Consider the following 20,200-nt stretch of genomic DNA (forward strand, 5'->3'; position numbering starts at 1 on the left):
GCTTTGGAAAGCAGAGCGTCTAGTTGAAGACAGATGGGGAAACTGAGGGACAGTCGCACTCAATTTCCTCCCAGCCAGACATCCATTCATTCAATGAACACAGCTAAATTGCCTGATTTGCTCCGAGAGCAGTGTGAGGCGAGGCAGGTGGGCATGGTCACCACTTCCCAGGCTGACACTCCAGAGACAGCAATCAGAGCAGCTGGACCGTGGTTCTCCATGCTCCCACCCTGGCCACCAGCCCTGCACCTCAGGGAGCTGACAGGCAATGGCCACTAGTCCCAGCCAACAGAGTGAGGAAGACAAGCCACTCTTAGTTCCTTGCCCACTGACCATGGCCACCCACATGTTTTAGAGGGTCTTCATCGGCGTCCACACCCTCCTGAAGTATTCCTTTTGGTCACTTTCCTAGGGACAAGCCCCATTGGAGAGATAATTGCTCTCTCTCTCTCTCTCTCTCTCTCTCTCTCTCTCTCTCTCTCTCTCTCTCTCTCTCTCTCTCAGTTCTATAACACTCAGGTCTTAGCCAGGGTCACAGTGTCATGGAATAACCTTCTCAGCTAGGTGACCCTGTGGCAGAGGCCAGGCCCGTAGGGTGTGAGAAGAGTGGGTGTGTCATTCAGGTCACAGCATGGTTGTATTGTGCACACTAACACTGCATCGGCCAGATTCCCCAGGCCGTTCCCCAGGGAAGCTGAACTGCTGTGGGCTTTAAGCTGTTCTCTAGGGTCTCTTTGTTACAGTTGTTCAACCCATGTCTCAGGTGATAGGGGGTCCAGGGCTTTCACCAGATCCTACAAGAGGGCGTGGCTACCCTGAGTGACTGCTATTGAGGAGGACAGAAGGGAAATAAGCATTTTGTAATGGAGCCAGTGCTGGACAGGGTGTGGGGTACCCTAGCACCTGCAGAGGGCATGGGCACATGAACTGAGGTCCTGCTTTCTGTTCATGTCATAAAATGCCTTGCAGAGGTGTGGTGAGGGATTACTTGGCTTCTGTGGGTAGGGAGTAGAAGGTAAGGGCTAAACCCAAGAGTACAGCAGGAAAAGTCCTGCTCCCTCCTAACACGCCTACCTTATGATGGGACTCAAGGTAGGTGGCCGTGATGACAGGTGATCTTGTCAAGGAAATGTCCACCTCGATGTCTCCATCTGAGAGGATGCTGGCTGTGGGGAAGCAAAGGTCAATGGACCCTGTGGGTGGGGCTGGCCCTGGCTGAGGGGTTCTTTGTTCCAAATGCTCCAGAGAGGCGCTCCCGTCTGTGGAACAGGGCTAAGGGTGGACACTGTTTTACTCTCTTTTCCCAGCTACTGTCTGTCTGGGCAGTTCCATGCTGAGGAAGATCTTGTGGGAGAAGGGTTCGGAGTCCAAGTCCAGGCTGTAACCCCAGATCCAAACTGTGAGTGGCAACAGCAGATGATGACATGACCTGACCTCCTTAGGGACTCTTGTCCTCACCTCCGAGGACATCTACCTCAGGGCTGTGTTCATTTAATTCGTCTATGCAAGCATGTGAGAGAGTGAGCTCGCACCACTGTGAGCAAGTCTACTAATCTTTCTTCCCAGTCTTCTCCCAGGTCCAACAGGGGGCTACAGTTGTTTCTCACAAAGGAGCAGACAGCAAATACTTGTACCTCTGCAGTCCCTAAGGGCTCTGTAGCCACCAGTCCCACTAGTCGGTGTGGGCTCAGAGGTAGGTATGGGACACAGCCCAGTTGAATTCTGTGTCTCTATCCCGCCTCCACTCCTGTGGGCTCTCACACCACTCCCTGATGGACAGGGCCACCTCATGTTCCCCCAGAAGCTCAAAGGTTCCTAATCCAGGTTTCCCTGGTGATGGTGGGGAGGGGGGAAGGCAGCTGGCTGTCCCATACCGTGTGGCTACTCTACATCCTGGACAGAAGGCTAGGATGCTGCCAAGGTACCTGGGGCGATGGAGGTCTCCCCTCCTAACTCATCCTGTAGAGGTCCCCAAGGATCTTGACCTAGACCTTCATTGCTCTTCTTTGCCCTTCTTCAGGGAGCAAGGACTAGGTGGCCAGGTCCAGTGCTCAGCGGCTAAAGGACCAATTGTTTGAATCCTTTCTTCCACTTCTTGTTTGGGGTGTGGGAGTGTCCTGTCAGCTTATAAACTAGTCATCATTAGTAAAACGGGGCTAGGAGGACTGCCTAGCTAGAAGCCAACTGTTGGGTGAGTAGTAGGTCAACCAACGGTGACTCTGTCCGTTAGTACCCGACAGGACAGGACCGCCCACTCCTCACAGCACCCAGTCCTCACTCTGTGTTCCTCCCAGTGACACAGGAATGTCCTTACTGGACAACACAGTCCCGATGGTTCCTTCCACAGTGCACAGGCTCGTGGGGGCTCCCCCTTAGCTCAGGGCCTGATGGGAAGTAGGGATGAGATTGCAGCCCCCCTCAGGGAGGTCTCCATCTCCTCATTCATCCATTTGCTGTTCAATATGTAGTTGCTGCTGGGCTTAGCAGCAGGAGAATGGGATGCTGAGAAATCTAGTTGTGAAAATATGCGCTGGTGATAGCCCAGCTACTGTCTTACATTCTTTACATTTACTCTCGTTTTTCAGTCAATTTTCTTGCTACCCTATGGGGTACGGTGCTGTTATCACCTCTGTATTACCAACAGGGAAACTGAGGTTCAGGGGTTCAGTGCCTCACCCAAGGTCAGCTTAAAAAGCTGCATCTCCAAGAGGAAATGACTCTCAGGTTAGTAAAAGCCACATAAAGGAGTGGCTGTCCCAATGGCACACAATAAAACTATGAAGACAGAACTCACCAGCCCTTGTCTGGACAAAGTCAGCCATGATGTTAGAGATGACGTTGATTTCCTTGCAGACCTGGAGTAGACAGCTCAAGCTGTTTATCAGGCAGGCAAGGAGGCCAGATAAGAGGCAGGTGATGCCTCTGTCTAGCTGTGTCTGAATGACTCACTGGGAATGGGTACCGGGGAGGAAGAGACGGGACGAGGAGCCCTGGTTCCCGGGCGTGACTCTGGTCTGGCTTCACCTACCTGTCCCTTCAGGACCAGCTTCAGGGTGAAGGAGATGATATTTGTGAACAGCTGCTTAATCCACCCAGGCCTGAAGGGACCAAGCATCACAGTGGGTCTCCACGTAGTCGTGTGCATGCATTGAGTACCTACTGCATGCTAAGCAGCCTTCAGGGTTCCTCTGCCTTCAGAATCCTCCAGGAGCCCAGGAAGCAGACATTAGCACCCCCACACACACACCTCACAGCAGAGAGCACTGAACTCAGGAGGCCTGGAACCCATGTCAACCACTTTGCTACCATAGGCTTTCCCCAGAGGGCCCACTTCTTGTCACACTTTTATTTTCCATGCATGTGGACATGCCGGAGTCTGCATCCATGCATGAACCCATTTGCTGAAGGGCAGAGAGATGGCTCTCTGCAGTTCCCAGACTCCAGCTGCCCCCTGCTATCCACATTTGTCCTTGATTGTGTTCCTGGAGCTTCTCTGAACCTTAGGCTCCTCTCTGTGCAGTGAGGTTAGAAAACTCTTTATCACATAGTGCATTCTCAGCAATGGAGCTGTTGTTGCTGTTGCTGGGTTTTAAGGGTTCACTAATGGGAAGGGGCTGGGAATGACCCCTCGGAGGAGGGAGCACACGGACAGGCCTGGGGTATAAGAAGGAGTTCTCAGAGGTGGTGACTTACTCACGCTCCCCGTGGAGGTGCAGAAGCAGCTTATGGAAGGAGATGGAGCAGTCGGGGGCATCAGTCCGTACATTGCCAGAGTCACAGGCTGTAAGAGCCCAACACCCATCAGGGCAGCCTGGGCTACAAGGCAGCACCCATGGGCAGCCCAGGCCAGCCGGAAGCATGGCCAGCTCTGGCCTTCCTTTCCCAGCTTGCCCCTCCTGAGGCCTCAGAACACCCATGGACTCGGTCTTCCATCCCTGTAGCCTGGCCTCCCACCTTCCCAGAGTAGCCAACATACTCAGCTGCGTATTGATCTGGAGGTCAATGGCCGCCTCAATCTCCAAGTCCACAGACTGTTCAATGTTCAACCTGCAAAAAGCCAAGTCCCAACACCCTCACGAAACTGCCCCTGTGTTCCTTTATAGTTGCTGAGAGGCCGGCAGATGGCTCAACAGCTAATGTGAATGCTCACCCCCAGGCGCCCTTGTAGCCATAGTTCAGGGTCCCCTTGAAGATCACAGATGCGTTCTGAATGGAGACATCAACAGATTTGGCCTCCACCAGCTCAACCTGGCTGTTGGCAATGGACAGGTGGCTGATCTGGATGCTGTGAGGACAGACGGTAGGTAGTAAGGAGGGGCACTATGGGCAGGGAGGGGCTATCGCTGCCTCTCCACATGCTCGAGAGGTCCAGCCCTGTCTGCCATCCGGGGGGTAAATGCACCCTGGAGTCACCCCCAGGAACCTGGGTCTCCCAGAAAGCTGCCTAAGGGGCTGGGAAGGGTATTAGACAGGACAACGACCCCCACCTGAAATGTTCACCTCCTAATCCACAGAGGGGACCATGAAGGTGTGGGGATATGAAAGTGGGGGAGACCTAAGTCACCGGGTGGATGTAAGTTTATCACAAGCCCCACTGTTGGACAGGGGAGGGGGAGGCAAGGGCAGACACGTGACCAGGGAAGATGGGCAAGGATGTATGTAGCCTTGCAGATCTCAGAGACAGAGGGGTCAGAAGCCTGGGCTGGAGTGGCCTCTAGAAACTGCACAAGGCAGGGTACCTCATGTCCCTCCATGGCCTCTTTATCAGCTCCTGCCTCCGTGTTCCTGTCCTGTTTGAGATCCTGCCCTGACTTCCTTCAATGATGGGCTGTGATACAGAAGTGTGAGCTAAATGAGCCCCTTCCTCCTCGAGTTGCTTTGGCCATGGTGTTTCATCATAGCGATAGGGACCCTGACTAAGACGCAGGTACGTGCCTCCATGCTCGGCTTCTGCTTGAGTGCTGGCGACCTGAACTCAGGTCCTCTTGCATGTGTGGTAGGCTCTTTACAGACTCAGCCTTCTCCCCAGACCTTTCTTTCCCATTACATTTTATTCCGCTCCTTTCGTAGACAATGGGGTAAAGAATCCCCATTGTACGCAGTGATTTCCATCACAGCCAATCCCCAGTCCCTGGTTATCGAGCCATGGTAGTGTGGGCGACACTTACATTGAAATGAAATCTATTCTTGGACAATCTGGTCTGGACTGCTGCTAATGTGTTAAAGGGTCTCTCTCTCTCTCTCTCTCTCTCTCTCTCTCTCTCTCTCCCTCTCCCTCTCCCTCTCCCTCTCCCTCTCGCTCTCGCTCTCGCTCTCTCCAAAGTTTCTCTGTGTAACCCTGGCTGTCCTGGAACTCGCTCTGTAGACCAGGCTGACCTCAGACTCACAGAGATCTGCCTGCCTCTGCCTCCTGAGTGCTGGGATTAAAGGTGTGCGCCACCACACCTGGTAAAGTCATGTCTCTTTTAACAATTCCCAGGACAGCCTGTCTGTTTCGCAGTGTCTGGCCTGTTGTGACATAGGACATTATCCTCATTATACAGAAAGAGAAACTGACACTCAAGATCAAACAGAGCCCTGGCTGCCTCCTCGGCCCTCTCCACCAGTAACTGTCCTCAAGGAGGCATTCCAGCACCACCAGCGCCCCCTAGTGGCTCTAAAGAGGGACAGGTCACTGTCCAGGGTCTGTTTTAGGGGTCTGGTGAAGAGGATGTTGGTTTTAAAACAAAGATACGGTCTAAGAACAGTTCCTTCCCTGGGTTTGGGGCCTGAGACACACAGAAAGTTGAGTCCCAGGAGCTGCACTGAGGGCTCAGGCGTGCCTGCTGCGCAGCGTGACCTCTAAACAGCCTAACCTACACACTCTCCTCCCTCTTATTGGCCAAGCCGGGCCCTTGGGGAGATGCAATAATGAAAACGTAAAACACAGCTTAAAAGCATCAGGCCCACAGCCTGATCTTGGGCCTGACCACGGTCCCATTCAAGTCAGGAAAATCGTTTGGCCAAGAAATCTCAGCGTACTGCCTCTCTTTGCCTCGTCTTCCTAGCCCAGATGAAAGAGGTCCTCGAGGCCCGACTCCTACAGAGGCTGCTGTGGAGGGGAGTACAGGCCGGTCACCCTGGGGTCCCCTGCACTTGGACAGATTGAAAGCAGGGGAAGGCACATCAGGTCGGGGCCTCGATCCTGCTGCTCCCCCTCCCTGGGTCCACAGTATGTCCCAAGCTCCTCCCCTCCAGCCCCCGTCCCGCCACTCACTTGTGCAGACCATACTTGACTCGGCCCAGGAGCATCATGGACTTCTCACCCTTGATGTCTGGGTAGGAGGCTCTCTGGAAGGCCGTCTGGATGACCTTGCCTGTCTCCTGGTTCACTGGAAGGAGAGCTCAGTGGTGGGGTCTGCACACTGGGCAAACCTCACCTTCCACCAGCCGAGTCTGGACCATTCACTGTCCAGCCTCTCTGGGATGAGCCCCCCACCAACAGGCCTCTGGGTGGGAGCGGGGTGGGGTAGTCCTCAGGAAACACAGAACCCCTTCCACAGACCCTGCTCATATTCTAGGCTATACTTCCCAACACTTAGGAACTGCATGATTCTAGTCAAAAATGATATCCCCCAGCTCCAGCCGCACCCAGACCCCTGGCTCCCAGTACGAATACTGTGGAATATTCTGTGTAGATAACACAACTTAACCTCCACATATCATCCTCAGGTGGAGTCACAGAGAAAGCAGGAGAGCGAAGGTCACACAGCCTGACTCTGGCCACAGGTTGGCTTCTATCACCAAGGACACATAACCCCTAGCTTTGTCCCTAACCTGGTTCCCTCAGGTTACAGGGACTGTAACTACAGATTGACTCAGGGTCCTCCGCAAACCTGACTATTTGACATCTAGCGGGCACCAGCAACCTTGATCTTGAATGTGTAGTGGGAGGAGAAAGGCTGCCCCTCACCTCACTCTCACAGCTCATCTCTTTCTCCCTCCCTCTCTTCCTCCCCCACCTCTCTCCACCCTCGCCCCCAAGCTGCCAGGGTGCAGCCCTGCTCCGATGCTGGCTGGCTTCTGGCCACAGCAGACGTCCCGAGAGAAAGCCCCCTGGACAGAGATAGGCAGGCACTTACACACCAGAAGGGCAGACTTGGTGATGCGGCACACAATGCCCGCCTCATACGAGGTGCTGGTGGAGCAGGCGCAGGTGCTTCCCAGCAGGGCCAGGCTCAGGAGCGTCACAGCTCTCATGATGCTCCAGCAGCGGTGGCCAGTGGCCTGGCTGGACACCTACACTCTGCCTATATATGTGTTTGCCCAGCCCCCACGAGGTTCTTCCGGGAAGCAGAGTTTTTCTGGCTCCAAGGGTCTAACTCCTTCCTGCCCAGGACCTCTGACCTCCTCTGGGGTCAGTGCTGGCCGTATGACCAGGGTGCCCCACCCTCTGCTCATCCGCCCACAAGGACCCGCACCCTTCTGTTGTACACTTCCTTTAATTTATGCCCCCTCCATCCTCAAGTGTGCCTGAACTTTATCTCTCGCTTGTCATAAGTAAAGAAATCAAAATACAATGGTCGTTAAATAGCGGCATCCAGCTCTTGCCGGATCCTGCGGCCCCACGGTGACCTAAACTGGAGGTCTGCCGCTGCATGCCAAAGGGGCAGAGGCCTGTCTGGTAGGGACCTGGATCCCAGCCTCTCCTTTGCTGTCTGCTGAAACACCAAGAACCTCTGATACTCTGACAGGAGCTTCCTGGAGCATTCAAACCATCCCTGGGTACCATTACAGCACCTCCCACCTCTGGCGGCCTGTACAGCCTGCCCTTTGGGGTGCTCCTGTTAGAGAACACTGAGTTCAGTTGCTTACATCCTTGTTGTCTGAGGAAGAGAGGGGGGGGAGCTGGCCCAGAGAGGGGTGGGGGAGCTGGCCCAGAGAGGGGTGGGAGCTGGCCCAGAGAGGGGGGGGGGAGCTGGCCCAGAGAGGGGGGGAGCTGGCCCAGAGAGGGAGGGGAGCTGGCCCAGGTCACATGCAGTTGGTGGCAGCTTTGTCTAGACGTTCAGGCCCTGGGTCCACATCTTTAAGGGTTTTGAAGACCCCCATTACCTTTTCCTGAGGTGCTCGGGCACACCCTAGGCCCCTATGCTCCCCCCCCCCCCGCCCCCGCGCTCAAGATCTTCTTGCTATTACCATTCCTGGAATCAAATTGTTCTGGATTCTGAATCATTAGGGCTGTGAAGCTTTCATGTCCTTAGCTCCAGATGCCAGAGAAGGAACGAGAGAGAACATCATCAGACCCAGGCTCATGCCAACTGTTCTGGAAGGCCCAAAGAGTCCCCATGAGGCAAAGAAGAAGGTCTGTGGCCAGCGGAACATAGCTTCAGAATGCCTACTCCAAGGGACAGGGAGCCAGGGGACCCAAGGTTCAGTGTCTGCCTGCCCACTTAAACTTGGCTCCACGTGCTCTGGGATAGTAGCAGGAGCCTGGCAGCTGCGGTGGGGGCTGGCAGTGCCCAGACCTCAGCTACTGCAGCGGTGGTTCCTATGGTCAGGGCCCACCCTGGCCTCCCTCCCTCCTCTGCCACTCACTTGATACAACATCATTCGCCTCGGGGAGTTCTGGTGCTCCCGAAAATGTCTCGTAGTCATCATAGTATTTTAAAAATATAAAATGGGAGCTGGGTGGTGGTGGCACACACCTTTAATCCCAGCACTCAGGAGGCAGAGGCAGGAGGATCTCTGTGAGTTCCAGGCCAGCCTGGTCTACAGAGCAAGTTCCAGAACAGCCAGGACTGTTACACAGAGAAACCCTATAATGGGGGCCTGCAAATGTGGCTCAGGGTTTGATCCTTAGGACCTGCAAAAAACCGGGTGTGAGGGCACATGCTTGTAACCACTTGTGTGGCGGAGGAGAGAGGATTAGAAAGTCAAGGCTGTTCGTAGGCTGTGTAGCAAGCTTAGGACCAGCCAGGGTCACATGAAACCTTGTCTGTCTGTCTATCTACCATCCATCCATCCATCCATCCATCCATCCATCCATCCACCCATCCATCTATCATCTATCTGTGTGTCCATATATGGACGATGTATATCTGTACATATATAGGATTTATGTAGTAGAGAAGATGTAGAGAGGAAAAATGTCAATTCACTTGGGGCTGACAAGACGGATCAGTGCTTTAAAAGGTATACTGCTCTCGCTGAAGACCCGAGTTTGATTTCCAGCACTCATGTCAAGAGGCTTATAACTGCCTATAAATCCAGCTCCAAGGAATCTCATGCCTCTAGTTTCTGTGAGCACCAACACATGCACACACCTAGACATACAGACACATACCCACAGACACACACAGATACACATGGGCACACACACAAATACACATACACAGACACACATGGACATGCCCATGGACACACACACACACACACAGTACACATGTGAACACACACACAGATACATACACAGATACACACAAATTAAAAATACGTATCTTTTTTTAAGAAAAGAGATCAATTCATCTGCTAATCCTTCCATTCCAAAACCAACTTATTGGGTAGGGGTGTGTAACAAGCCTTTAGTGTCTCTGAACATTTAGTCAACGGATGAATATTCCTAATCACCCACCGTAAGCAGGTCCGGGATGAGAGACGGGAAACAAGACAGCTTGGCCTTCTCTCCTGGACCCTGAGGTTCACATGCAGAAGCAGTTTCCACCTCTCAGACGCAGGCAGTCACGTGATTGCTGACCGTATAACTCCCCACTGCTCTGACTGATCTTGCTAAAAGCCCCTGCTCAGCGGTCAGCATATGCATCGGAGATCATAGCTGAGGTGTGTCTCCACACAGTAGGATCTCATGTAAATGCCGGTTGAATTGGATGTGAATTGGAAAGCATGGGAACTCACTCTTCATACAGGTCTTAGTCCATTCTCATGATAACTGTGAGTAATTACCTCTGATTCTCCATTCCCATCCAACAGTCTGAGTGCAGCAAGATTCCTCCGGGTAACACAGCTGAAGGACGTTATAGGGCTTTAAACCCCAAAGGCCACATTCTGCAGCCGTCTATAAAGTGCCAGAGACAGTCATCCTCATCTTCCAAGAGCAGCCACCAGGTCTCTGACACACTGTGGGCAGTGAGACGGGCTGCTCGCACCCTCCCACGCTCCCATCCAGCTCTCCCTGGTGGCAGGCAAGACTGACCACTAGCCAAGAGTCTGCTGACCGTGTAGTGCCACATTCTCCACAGCCCAGGCCCCCACAAGTCTCTGGCACTGGAGAAAGGGAGAGCCGAGGCGCTAGTGACAGGGTCTGTGTGGCCACTGGGAGCCTCTGCTTCTTCATCTGTTAAATGAGATGGCCCTCCCTGCCTTTAGTTCTATAGGACCAAAGGCTTCTATAAAGAGCCCAACAGACAGACTCTGTGACGTTTGAATTTCAAGTGCGGTGGGTGTGTTACCTTTCCAAAAAGTACAACATATGACATCTGATCCACAGGGGCCAAGAACTGCCTGCCCTGTTTTCACTGGGACCAACTCACCGATTGCTGCCACTCACAGCCCCTGGGAAGGAGCCAAGGATGCAGGGACTTGGACAGGACAGCCCATATGAGGAAGGCCCAAAGAAATGGAGGGCAGGAGTAGACTCACTTGGCACTGTCTCAAGAGTCACTCCAACGTCAAGAGTTCAAAGCTGCTCAGGAACAGGAGCAAGCCAAGCCTCACAGTTTCCAGGATTCGGAGAGGCCAGTCTGCTGCTCCTGGGCACACTACCCTCAAGGTTCATACCCACAGCCATGGTGAGGACCCCCCTCAGCTGAGAGGGTGGGTGAATGGAATGTAGCCTTTAGCCCAGACATCGCTTCCTGGGTATCCCACCCACACAGGAGCCTCCAGTGTTAGGGTCATGAGGACTTCCTGGGGCTATTGTCTTAGCTGCTGTTTGTGTACAACTCCAGGGCAACAGAGGGCAACGACCCAGGGTGCCCCATCAGGGAACTAGCGGTCACTGGACTAAGGAGAGAGGCAAACTCCACACTCTAGTACAGGGGCCTCACACCAGTGAAGTAGTGTGATTGGGAGGGTAATGGATTAAAAAAAACAAAACAAAACAGTCAAACCCATAAACGCCCACCCTTCAAGCTTGGGAGACTATCTCAGTCCTTATAACTGAAGGTCAGGAAAAGCGTATGCCTGTACCTCCAGTACCTGGGAAGCAGAGTCAGGAATTCTAGGCTATCATCAGCTGCATAGTAAGTTTGAGGCCAACCCTGGCTACGTGAGCCTTTGCCTTAAAAACAAAACCCCTCAACCAGACATGCCTGCTTCAGCTTTTTATTTAGCTCGCTGGTGGTCCTTCACCTTTGGGCAGGCTCAGGGGCAGCAAAATTGGCATCGTGGTCACCTGTGGTAGTCCGGGACTTCTGATGGGTCTCCAGGGCCCTTTCTCCTCTCCCCTGAGGCTAGTCCTGCTGCTGGGGCCCTTCAGGATCAGCCGCAGACAGCTGCAGCCACAGCACTGGTCATGATGCTCCAGGACTTCTGGAGTATGTGAGAAGATGTCTATTCCCTCTTCATAGATAGGGCCAAAGAAATGATTCCGGCCAAGTCTAGGTTGTTGAACCCATGAGTTGGGGCAGAGGAAGGGGTTTAGTTACGGGAGCATGAATGACTCAAAGGCTTCCATATCACTTAAAAGCCCATGCCAGGACTCCCATGGGACTCTTCCAAGCCCAGGACACCTCAGTGACTGACAGAGAGCTGGCAAGGTCACAAGGCCCTGGCAAAGGCCCTTTTCACCCTTCATCCGAGAAGCCCCTCTTTGCAGTGAATGATAATAAATACAGAGACCGTAACTCCTTAAAGTGTTGGTAGTCAGTGATGGTTGAGTGCTCAGCCCTCAACAAGACATTCATACTGTCCCTCTAAAACACTGAGGGGTCGGGGCAGAAAAAAACCTAAGAGCCAGGATAAGGAGGAGGGCTACAAAATGCCATCTTCTGGTAAGACACAACTGTAATCACAAACGCAGAGCAGCTGGGGCTGCCGGCCAGTGGCCAGGCATGGATCTGAGAGGCTCGGGTAGAGTCTGGGAGGCAGGGAGTTATTTTCTAAGTTGTCTTCCCACCAGAGCCTACCAGAGTCCCATGAGTAACTTCAAATCAATACTCAACAGGTGGCCTTGGTTAAAGCGTCTCTCACAAATAAAGAAGACGTGCATCTTAGGAAGGGTCTTGTGGGGAGGAGGCGGGGGTTGATAGGGATGGTAGAGAGATAAGAGATAGTGTGGGGAAAATAATCAGAATGCCTTAGGTACGTATACAAAATGGTCATAAAATAAACTTCACTAAACGTTAGAAATAATAATGATAAATAAATAAGTATTTTTTAGAGTTAAAAAGATACCCGAGTGGAGAGCAGAGCAACTTGCTCTGTGCACTGAATCACGTCAGCAATATTGCCTCCTTCTTTGAAAGAACTTGACTTTGAGAACATGGTACCACTCTGCCTGCAGGGACCGGAAGTTTATATATTACATTTCGTTACAAGAACTCTCATACATGAAACTGAGAGGAATCCTTGAAGCCTACATATCCACTGTGAAATTTTATTCATCTTACCTGGAAAAAAAATGAAAAATCCTGGATAATCCATTAAATTTTACTAGTGCTGTCAGAGTGAGGGGGCGGAGATGGGGATGGGGCGGGGGCGGGGGCTGGGATGGGGGCGGAGATGGGGATGGGGGCGGGGACGGGGGCTGGGATGGGGGCGGAGATGGGGATGGGGGCGGGGACGGGGCCTGGGATGGGGCGGGTACAGGGGCAGGGGCGGGTACAGGGGCAGGGGCGGGTACAGGGGCAGGGACGGGTGGGGCAGGGCAGGGACAAGGATGGAGAGAAGCAGGGTGTGGGCTGAGGGTGAGGGCAAGGGCAGCCTGACCCAGCATGGACAGTGACTTACAGAAGCGGCCTCCCTGGAGCTCCCTGCCCAGCTCACAGGCCTCCAACCCCTAATGCAACCTTGAAGAGAGGCTTCGGAAATTTCGTAAGTTTTCACTCCCTCTGCAGCCTTCATAATATTCGAGACCAGAGGCCCAGAAGAGAAGCTATCAATGGCGAGAATTATTTTTGGGAAAAGAATCTAAGTACACAGAGCTCTTTGTCCGTCTACTTCATTCCTCTGGGATAAAATCCTATCTACACAGCTTCAGTTCTGTTCTCATGCCTAGCTCCTTTCTTGCCTGATTTCTCTCTACCTTTATCTGCAGTCCCCTCTAAGTTCTATCTTAATTCTACCTCATCTAGGTTCTTCTCATCTCGTTCTTTCCCATCTAGTACTTTCCCATCTGGCTCCTCCTCATCTTCCATCTCAATCTTCTAGTTCAAAATCTAGTTTGTTCTCCAGTCAAAATCCTCAAAAATCCTAAATCTCTGAGGTTTACGGGTATACACCCATGCAACAGCAGTGCTCTAACTAAAGCCAGGTCACCAGGCTTGAATTCTGACAGGGTCATAAAGGCAGGTAAGAATTTTCCTCAGGCCGTGACTGTCAGGCTTTCTTTTACAACCTAAAAAGGGAGTGGTAAGAAAGGAGGTCAACTGAGAGCTAATGATCGGTTAGTATATCAAAAAGGGAGTCTATGTGCTCAGTCCACATTCCTAGAAGTGGTTAGGTAAGAAGTTAGGAGTCTATAATGTTAGTAAGGCTGTATAAGAAAGGAGGGTCTCAGCTTAAATTGCACAAGAAATAAAGCTATCTGACCTAGGAGACAGGTGTTGTTTCCACAAGGGTGTTACCTTAATTCAGAAGATCGTTTGGCCTTGGATACTTGATAGGTATTTTAGATAAATACACTGTTAGGAGTTCTTGGAAGTACATAGCATACAAGAAAACCATTATAGAAACCAGCTAATGTATATATTCTATATATTATATACATACAATACAAAAGCTAAAATATCATCACCAAGACTTCTTAAGCCATGGCTTGACTTTGGAAAAGTCCTTGACTTTTCCAAGTAGTAGCTTTTGTGATAGTAACTGGATTCCATTACATTTTCCACAGCTTGCTCCACTCTGGGTCTTGTAAGTTTTGTGGACTTTTGTTTTCTTAGTCTTATAAATCTCCCTCCACACTGCAAAAGGAAATGTTTCAGTTTGGAGGAAACTCTACACTCCACTCCACCCCTTCCTCCTGTCCTTACATATTTTCTTTCCTCTTCAGCAATGCTCCCTGGGCCCTGGAGGGAAGAGGGTAAGATAAGGGTCTGATTCTTTTCTTCCATTTGTAGCTGAGCATTGGGTTACTCCACCACAGCAACATTCGTTTATCCTCAGCAACTTGACCAGTCACAGGTCTCCACAGGACCCACTGTCCTCTAAAAAAAGAAATTGCTCCCTGTGCAGAGGCTGACGGCAGTATTCCATGGGCACAAACATAAATGTTTGGAAGACAGTTTAACAAGAATCCCAGATAAATACCAACAATGGACCAAAGCAAACTTCCCCCCCCAGGCCCAGTTTTGTGAATCAATGAGTTTATTGGAGTCACTTACAGGATCACAGATAACTGGAAGGGAAATCTACCCATGTTGGGCCCACTGAACTCCTCCTCCATCTTTTAGTGATAGAAAAATCACAGTCCTAGAACGTAAACCCAGAAGGAGGAATCTGCAGGATATCTGGACCCAGAATCCAGGAAGAAAATTCTCATCCCACTAACTCAGATGTCCAGTGATCTTACGTGGTTGATATCAGCCAAGGACACAGTAAGAAGAACTGGTAGTGGAGAGAAATCACTCAGTTGGTTAAAATGCTTTACCTTACAAGCAAGACGACCTGGTTTGATCCCTGAACCCACGTGAAAATAATGGACATGGTGGTATGTGCCTGTAATCCCAGTGCTAGGAAGGTGGAGACAGGAGAATCCATGGGGTTTGCTGTCCAGCCAGTCTAGCTTAATTGGTATGCTTTAGGCTAATTAATGAAAGACTGTCCCAAAAGAGGTGGAACCAGCTGTGGTGGTGCATGTCTTTAATCCTAGCACTTGAAAGGTAAAAACAAGCAGGTCTCTGTAAGCTCAAGACCAGCCTGGTCTACACAGTGAGTTCTAGGCCAGTCAGAACTGTATGAAGGAAGAGACCTTGTCTCAAAGTTATACACAAATCAAAGGGGGTGGTTTTCCCTAAGATGACAGCTGAGGTTGTCCTCTGGCCTCCAAATGCTTCCATACATCCACATGTAAAGAAATAAAAAATAAATTTGAAAAAAAAAGAGCTAGTAATGAATTTCCTTCCTAAAATAAAAGTTGACTGTGGGGGAAGAATGTGGACATCAGGGAGGAGCAAGAGCAGGCACCAGGGAGGAGGGAGAGCAGGCACCAGGGAGGAGGGAGAGCAGGCACCAGGGAGGAGGGAGAGCAGGCATCAGGGGGGAGGAGAGTGAACATCAGGGAGGAGGAGAGTGGACATCAGGGAGGAGGGAGAGCAGGCATCAGGGAGGAGGAGAGTGAACATCAGGGAGGAGGGAGAGCAGGCATCAGGGAGGAGGGAGAACAGGCACCAGGGAGGAGGGAGAGCAGGCACCAGAAGGAAAATAAACCAAGACACTGGGGAAAGAATGATGTCATTGTTTACTGGCAGATGGGGCACTTTGTGTCCATTGCTCTAGGATGCCAGGCCTGTACCCCATGACTGGAGGGAGCTTGGATTAAAGCAATGGCCTGAAGTGGACGACATTTAGTGTCCTATTCTAGGAGACTGTTATAATGACCTCTGATGGGAATCATGAACCTGTCTTACAGGACTATCCATGGAGGTTTGAATGAGGTCTGTCCCCTCTGAAACCATGTTAGGGTCTAACCCCCAGCACGGGCTATTAATACAGCAAGGCGGAGCCTCTGCAGAATTAGAATTGGATCAAATCATCAGAATAGAAACCATGTGACTGAATCCTGGTGGCTTTATAAGAAGAGAGAGGGGAGCCTGGGGAGGTGGCTAAGAATTCAGGTAGACCAGCTAATGGTGCTGGAGAGATGGCTCGGTGGATAAGAGCACTGGTTGCTCTTCCGGAGGACCAGTGTGCAATACCTAGCACCCACATCGTGCCTCACAACTGTCGCTAACTCCAATCCCAGGAGGATCTGATGCCCCCTTCTGGCCTCTAGGAGTACTGCATGAATGTGGTGCACAGATACACCTGCAGGCAAAACACCCCCACACATAAATACAAATAAAGGGCATGGGTGGGGACAGCAAGTGTAGCAGCATGAATTTGGGGAGGTGGAGACAGCTGGATCCCTGGGGCTTACTGGACAGCTAGGCTAGCTGAATTGAGGAACTCCAGGCAAAAAGCGATGGACCCTGTTTTAACAACAAAGTCGAAAGCAACTGAGGAAGACATTTATGGTTGGCCTCTGGTACACACACACACACACACACAGAGAGAGAGAGAGAGAGAGAGAGAGAGAGAGAGAGAGAGAGAGAGAGAGAGAGAGAGAGAGAGAGAGAGAGAGAGAGAGAGAGAGAGAGAGAGAGAGAGAGAGAATGAATAAGGAGACTGGAAGAGGAGGCTGCGGTCATAGTGAGGCCATACAGACTTGTATACACACATGCTCATGCACTCCTTTTTGCTACATTGTCTTGAGACTCTGTCAGCCAGAAGGCCCCAGCAGATAAGCACCTTGCCTTTGGACCAGGATGTAAGCCAAACCAAACCTGTTTTCTTGACAGTGTCTCCAGTCCATGGTGTTTGTTAGCAGCAGACAACTGGAACTAAGAGCAACAGGACACGGGGTTAGCCAGCTGGGGCAGGAAGGCCTGGCTGCAAGGACAGACTGGAGGGACAGGAGAGCTGTGGCCTCCTGTTTGTAACAAAGGCTGAAGGAGAGGCCAGCATTCCTACAGAAGGTCAATGACTCAGAGAAACCCATGCTTGAGGGCATTGTCACAGCTCAAGCCCAAGCTGGGTCTCAGGCTGGATGTCCTGCAAGGACCAAGACCCAGGAGTGCAGCGGGATCCCAGACAACTTGGAGTAGTGAGTGACTGGCTTTCTGGGCATTTTGCAAGCTGATTATCGGACACTAAACGTTAGATTATGCAAATGACAGTGGAATGCTAGTGCCTGGTCCATGTTCAAAGCTGCTCTCTTTTGTGTATTACAGTTTCCTACCATTGGGGCTCCTGAGGTGGGTGGCATATATCATGTCTATAGAGTGGAAGGGACCATATGGTGGGGTGGAGCCCTGAGTCCCTGGCCTCTGAACTCGGTAATGTCATTGGCTAGCTGGAAACTCACACCACAGCCATCAGAGAAGGCTGAGTCCTGATTCCTGCCGTAACCAGCACAGCACTGATGAGGGAGGCATGGAGGACCCAGAGCTTCTCAGCATTCAGCCCTGCTTTGCTCTCTCCACCAGCCCCTGCTTTCTCCCATTTCTACTTCTAATAACACCACTTCCGGGAAGTCTCCCCCGCTGTCTTTGGCCTTCTGAAATTCTTTTTCACTTTGTCTGTCTGTAGTCATACAGCTGATCTTATATTATAACCTGCTTTTCCCCACCCCAGCTCCACACACATCTGAATTCTTTACAAATATCCTTCATTCTTCTATTTAGGAAAACAATTCTGATGGAGTTTAGAAAAAAACAAACTGGTTTTATCAATGATCCCATCCATTCCAAGTGCTGAGTGCCATTTATACCTGGGTTTATCACTTCCAACACTCTGTGACAATAACTATTTTTCATTGGGCTATGCAAACTCTTCTTTCTTTCTTTCTTTCTTTCTTTCTTTCTTTCTTTCTTTCTTTCTTTCTTTCTTTCTTTCTTTCTTTCTTTTTTTCTTTCTTTCTTTCTTTCTTTTTTTTTTTTGATTTTTCAAGACAGGGTTTCTCTGTGTAGCTTTGCGCCTTTCCTGGGACTCACTTGGTAGCCCAGGCTGGCCTCGAACTCACAGAGATCCGCCTGGCTCTGCCTCCTGAGTGCTGGGATTAAAGGCGTGCGCCACCACCGCCCGGCTCTTTCTTTTTTTCTCTTTCTCTTCCTCCTCCTCTTCTTCTTCTTTTCTTTCTTCTTTTTTGACAGGCTCTCTCCACAGAGCCCTGGTTGTTCTGCAACTCACTCTGTAGACCAGGTGGGCCTTGAACTCACAGAGATCCACAAGCCTCTGCTTTCTGAGTGCTGGGATAAAAGGCATGTGCCACCATGCCCAGCAACAATTTCTTTTAAATATTTAATTTTATTTTTTAATTATGTGTGTATATGAGAGAGAGGGAGAGAGACAGAGAGAGACAGAGAGAGAGACAGACAGAGAGAGAGACAGACAGAGAGAGAGACAGAGAGAGAGAGGAGAGACAGAAAGAGACTGTCTGTCTGTGTATGGGTATGTGCACTTGAGTGCAGTTACCTGCAGAGACCAGAAGAGGGCATCAGATTCCCCTGGGAGTTAGAGTTACAGGCAATATGAGCCACCCAACTTGTGTGCTGGGATCTGAACTTGAGTCCTCTTCAAGAGCAGTAGTTAACTCTCTTAAATTGTTACCTAGATAGATGAGACATCTATCTAGCCCCAAGAAACTCATTTATTTATCTAAAAGATACATTTTTAATTACGTGTACTTGACTGTGTTGGGGGGGTGATATGTGCATCTGAGTGTAGTTACTTATGGAGGCAAGAAGAGGACATTAGTTCCCACTAGAGCTGGAGTTACAGGCAGTTGTGAGCTCCCTGGTGTGGATGCTGGGAACTGAACTCAATCCTCTGAAAGAGCAGTACCCAACCAAGGAGTAACTTTCCAGCCCCTAGAAACTCTTTTACTAGGGGCTTTTTTTCCTTATCATATTGTGACAGTCTCTCTATAAGAATGTGGTTTGAGTGAGAATGGCCCCCATAGGTGAATGCTTGGCCTCCAGTTGGTGGAACGATTTGGGAAGGATTTAGAAGGTGTGGCCTTGTGGGAGGAGATGTGTCACTGGGGAAGGAGTGGGCTTTGAGGTTTCAAAAGTCCATGCCATTCTCTGTTAGCTTTCTCCCCCTGCTTCATGCCTGTGGATCGATATGTAAGTAAGCTCTCAGCTACTGCTCCAGCGCCATGCCTGCCTACCAAGAAAGTCATAGACTCTAACTTGCTATAACTGGGAGCCCCCCCAATTAAATGCCTTCTTTATAAGTTTCCTTGGTTATGGTGTTTTGTCACAGAAACAGAAAAGTGACTAAATGGGTATAGATAGGATATTTGTTTTATAATTGTGTAGTGTTCTGCTCAATAGCTACATTCAGATTTATTAATTATTTTTATATTTGCAGAATTCCTTCCTCCTCTTCTTATAAAATTATTTATTTATTTGTATTTTATTTTATGTGCACTGGTGTTTTGCCCGCATGTATATCTGTGTGAAGGCGTTGGATCCCCTGGAACTGGACTTACAGACAGTCATAAGCTGCCATGTAGGTGCTGGAAATTGAATCCAGGTCCTCTGGAAGAGCAGCCCGTACTCTTAACAGCTGAGTCATCTCTCCAGCCCCTCCTTCCTACTCCTTAATGATATCCTTTTCTTTTTATTTATTCTTTCACAGTATTCCAATGTATCAAATGAGCTCCCAATTGAATGTCTATATTGCCTCCAATAGTTTGCCGGTGAGGCTGACTGTCCTTGTATGCAGGCTTTTTCCAGGAAGACCTGTACTGGGTAATAATTAAGAGATGTTTTTCTCACCCAGTATTGTGTACACACACACACACACACACACACACACACACACACACACACACACAGGAACACAACACTGAGTATCTTTTACAAAAGTGATCTCCTGCCACATACGCTATCCTGAGTCCTGCGATCTTATAATTATGGTTTTGTTGCTTGCTGACAGGCTCTTGCTGGGCATTTGGAGCCTGTATGAGTTTCCTGTGGTTGCTGTAGCAAGTTATTCCTACTCAGTGCTTAAAACAACAGAAACGTGCAGTTCTGGAGGTCAGGGTGTATGATTTTTAACATATTTTAAGTCTGCAGCTGATAGCAAGGAGCCAGAACTGAGAGATGAACAGGGCCAGCTCTCTGGCAGCACTGGGCATGGACTGGTCCATTCCTGGTCTTGTCCTTCACCTGGTGGCTGCCAGAACTCCTTGGTGAGTGGTCACATCACTCATCTTAACCTCTGTGCTCGCTCACCCTGACTTTACCTGGTCTGTGTGTCAAATCTCCCTCTGCTT

The 20,200-nt window shown here is 50.5% G+C and overlaps 1 protein-coding gene and 1 long non-coding RNA gene across 2 annotated transcripts in view; one reads left to right on the top strand and one right to left on the bottom strand.

Moving 5' to 3' along the window:
- The window catches only part of Cetp (cholesteryl ester transfer protein), a 20,017-nt gene extending 12,721 nt beyond the window's left edge, over nt 1-7,296 (bottom strand). The window contains exons 1-8 of the mRNA XM_006985219.4: nt 7,122-7,296; nt 6,257-6,371; nt 4,151-4,285; nt 3,977-4,047; nt 3,694-3,781; nt 3,029-3,098; nt 2,795-2,855; nt 1,075-1,166 (exon numbers count right to left, since the gene is read on the bottom strand). Coding sequence (XP_006985281.2) covers nt 1,075-1,166; nt 2,795-2,855; nt 3,029-3,098; nt 3,694-3,781; nt 3,977-4,047; nt 4,151-4,285; nt 6,257-6,371; nt 7,122-7,239 — 750 coding nt within the window. The 5' untranslated portion in view covers nt 7,240-7,296. The remainder of the gene's footprint in view (nt 1-1,074; nt 1,167-2,794; nt 2,856-3,028; nt 3,099-3,693; nt 3,782-3,976; nt 4,048-4,150; nt 4,286-6,256; nt 6,372-7,121) is intronic.
- LOC107402245 (uncharacterized) lies at nt 4,163-12,649 on the top strand. The gene is made up of 3 exons (XR_006072083.2): nt 4,163-4,300; nt 4,769-4,927; nt 10,484-12,649. It is a non-coding gene; the product is annotated as an uncharacterized LOC107402245 (long non-coding RNA).
- The last annotated feature ends 7,551 nt before the right edge of the window (nt 12,650-20,200 follow it).

The sequence above is a fragment of the Peromyscus maniculatus genome, chromosome 5 (assembly GCF_049852395.1).
Source record: "Peromyscus maniculatus bairdii isolate BWxNUB_F1_BW_parent chromosome 5, HU_Pman_BW_mat_3.1, whole genome shotgun sequence".
Taxonomy (NCBI): Eukaryota; Metazoa; Chordata; class Mammalia; order Rodentia; family Cricetidae; genus Peromyscus; species Peromyscus maniculatus.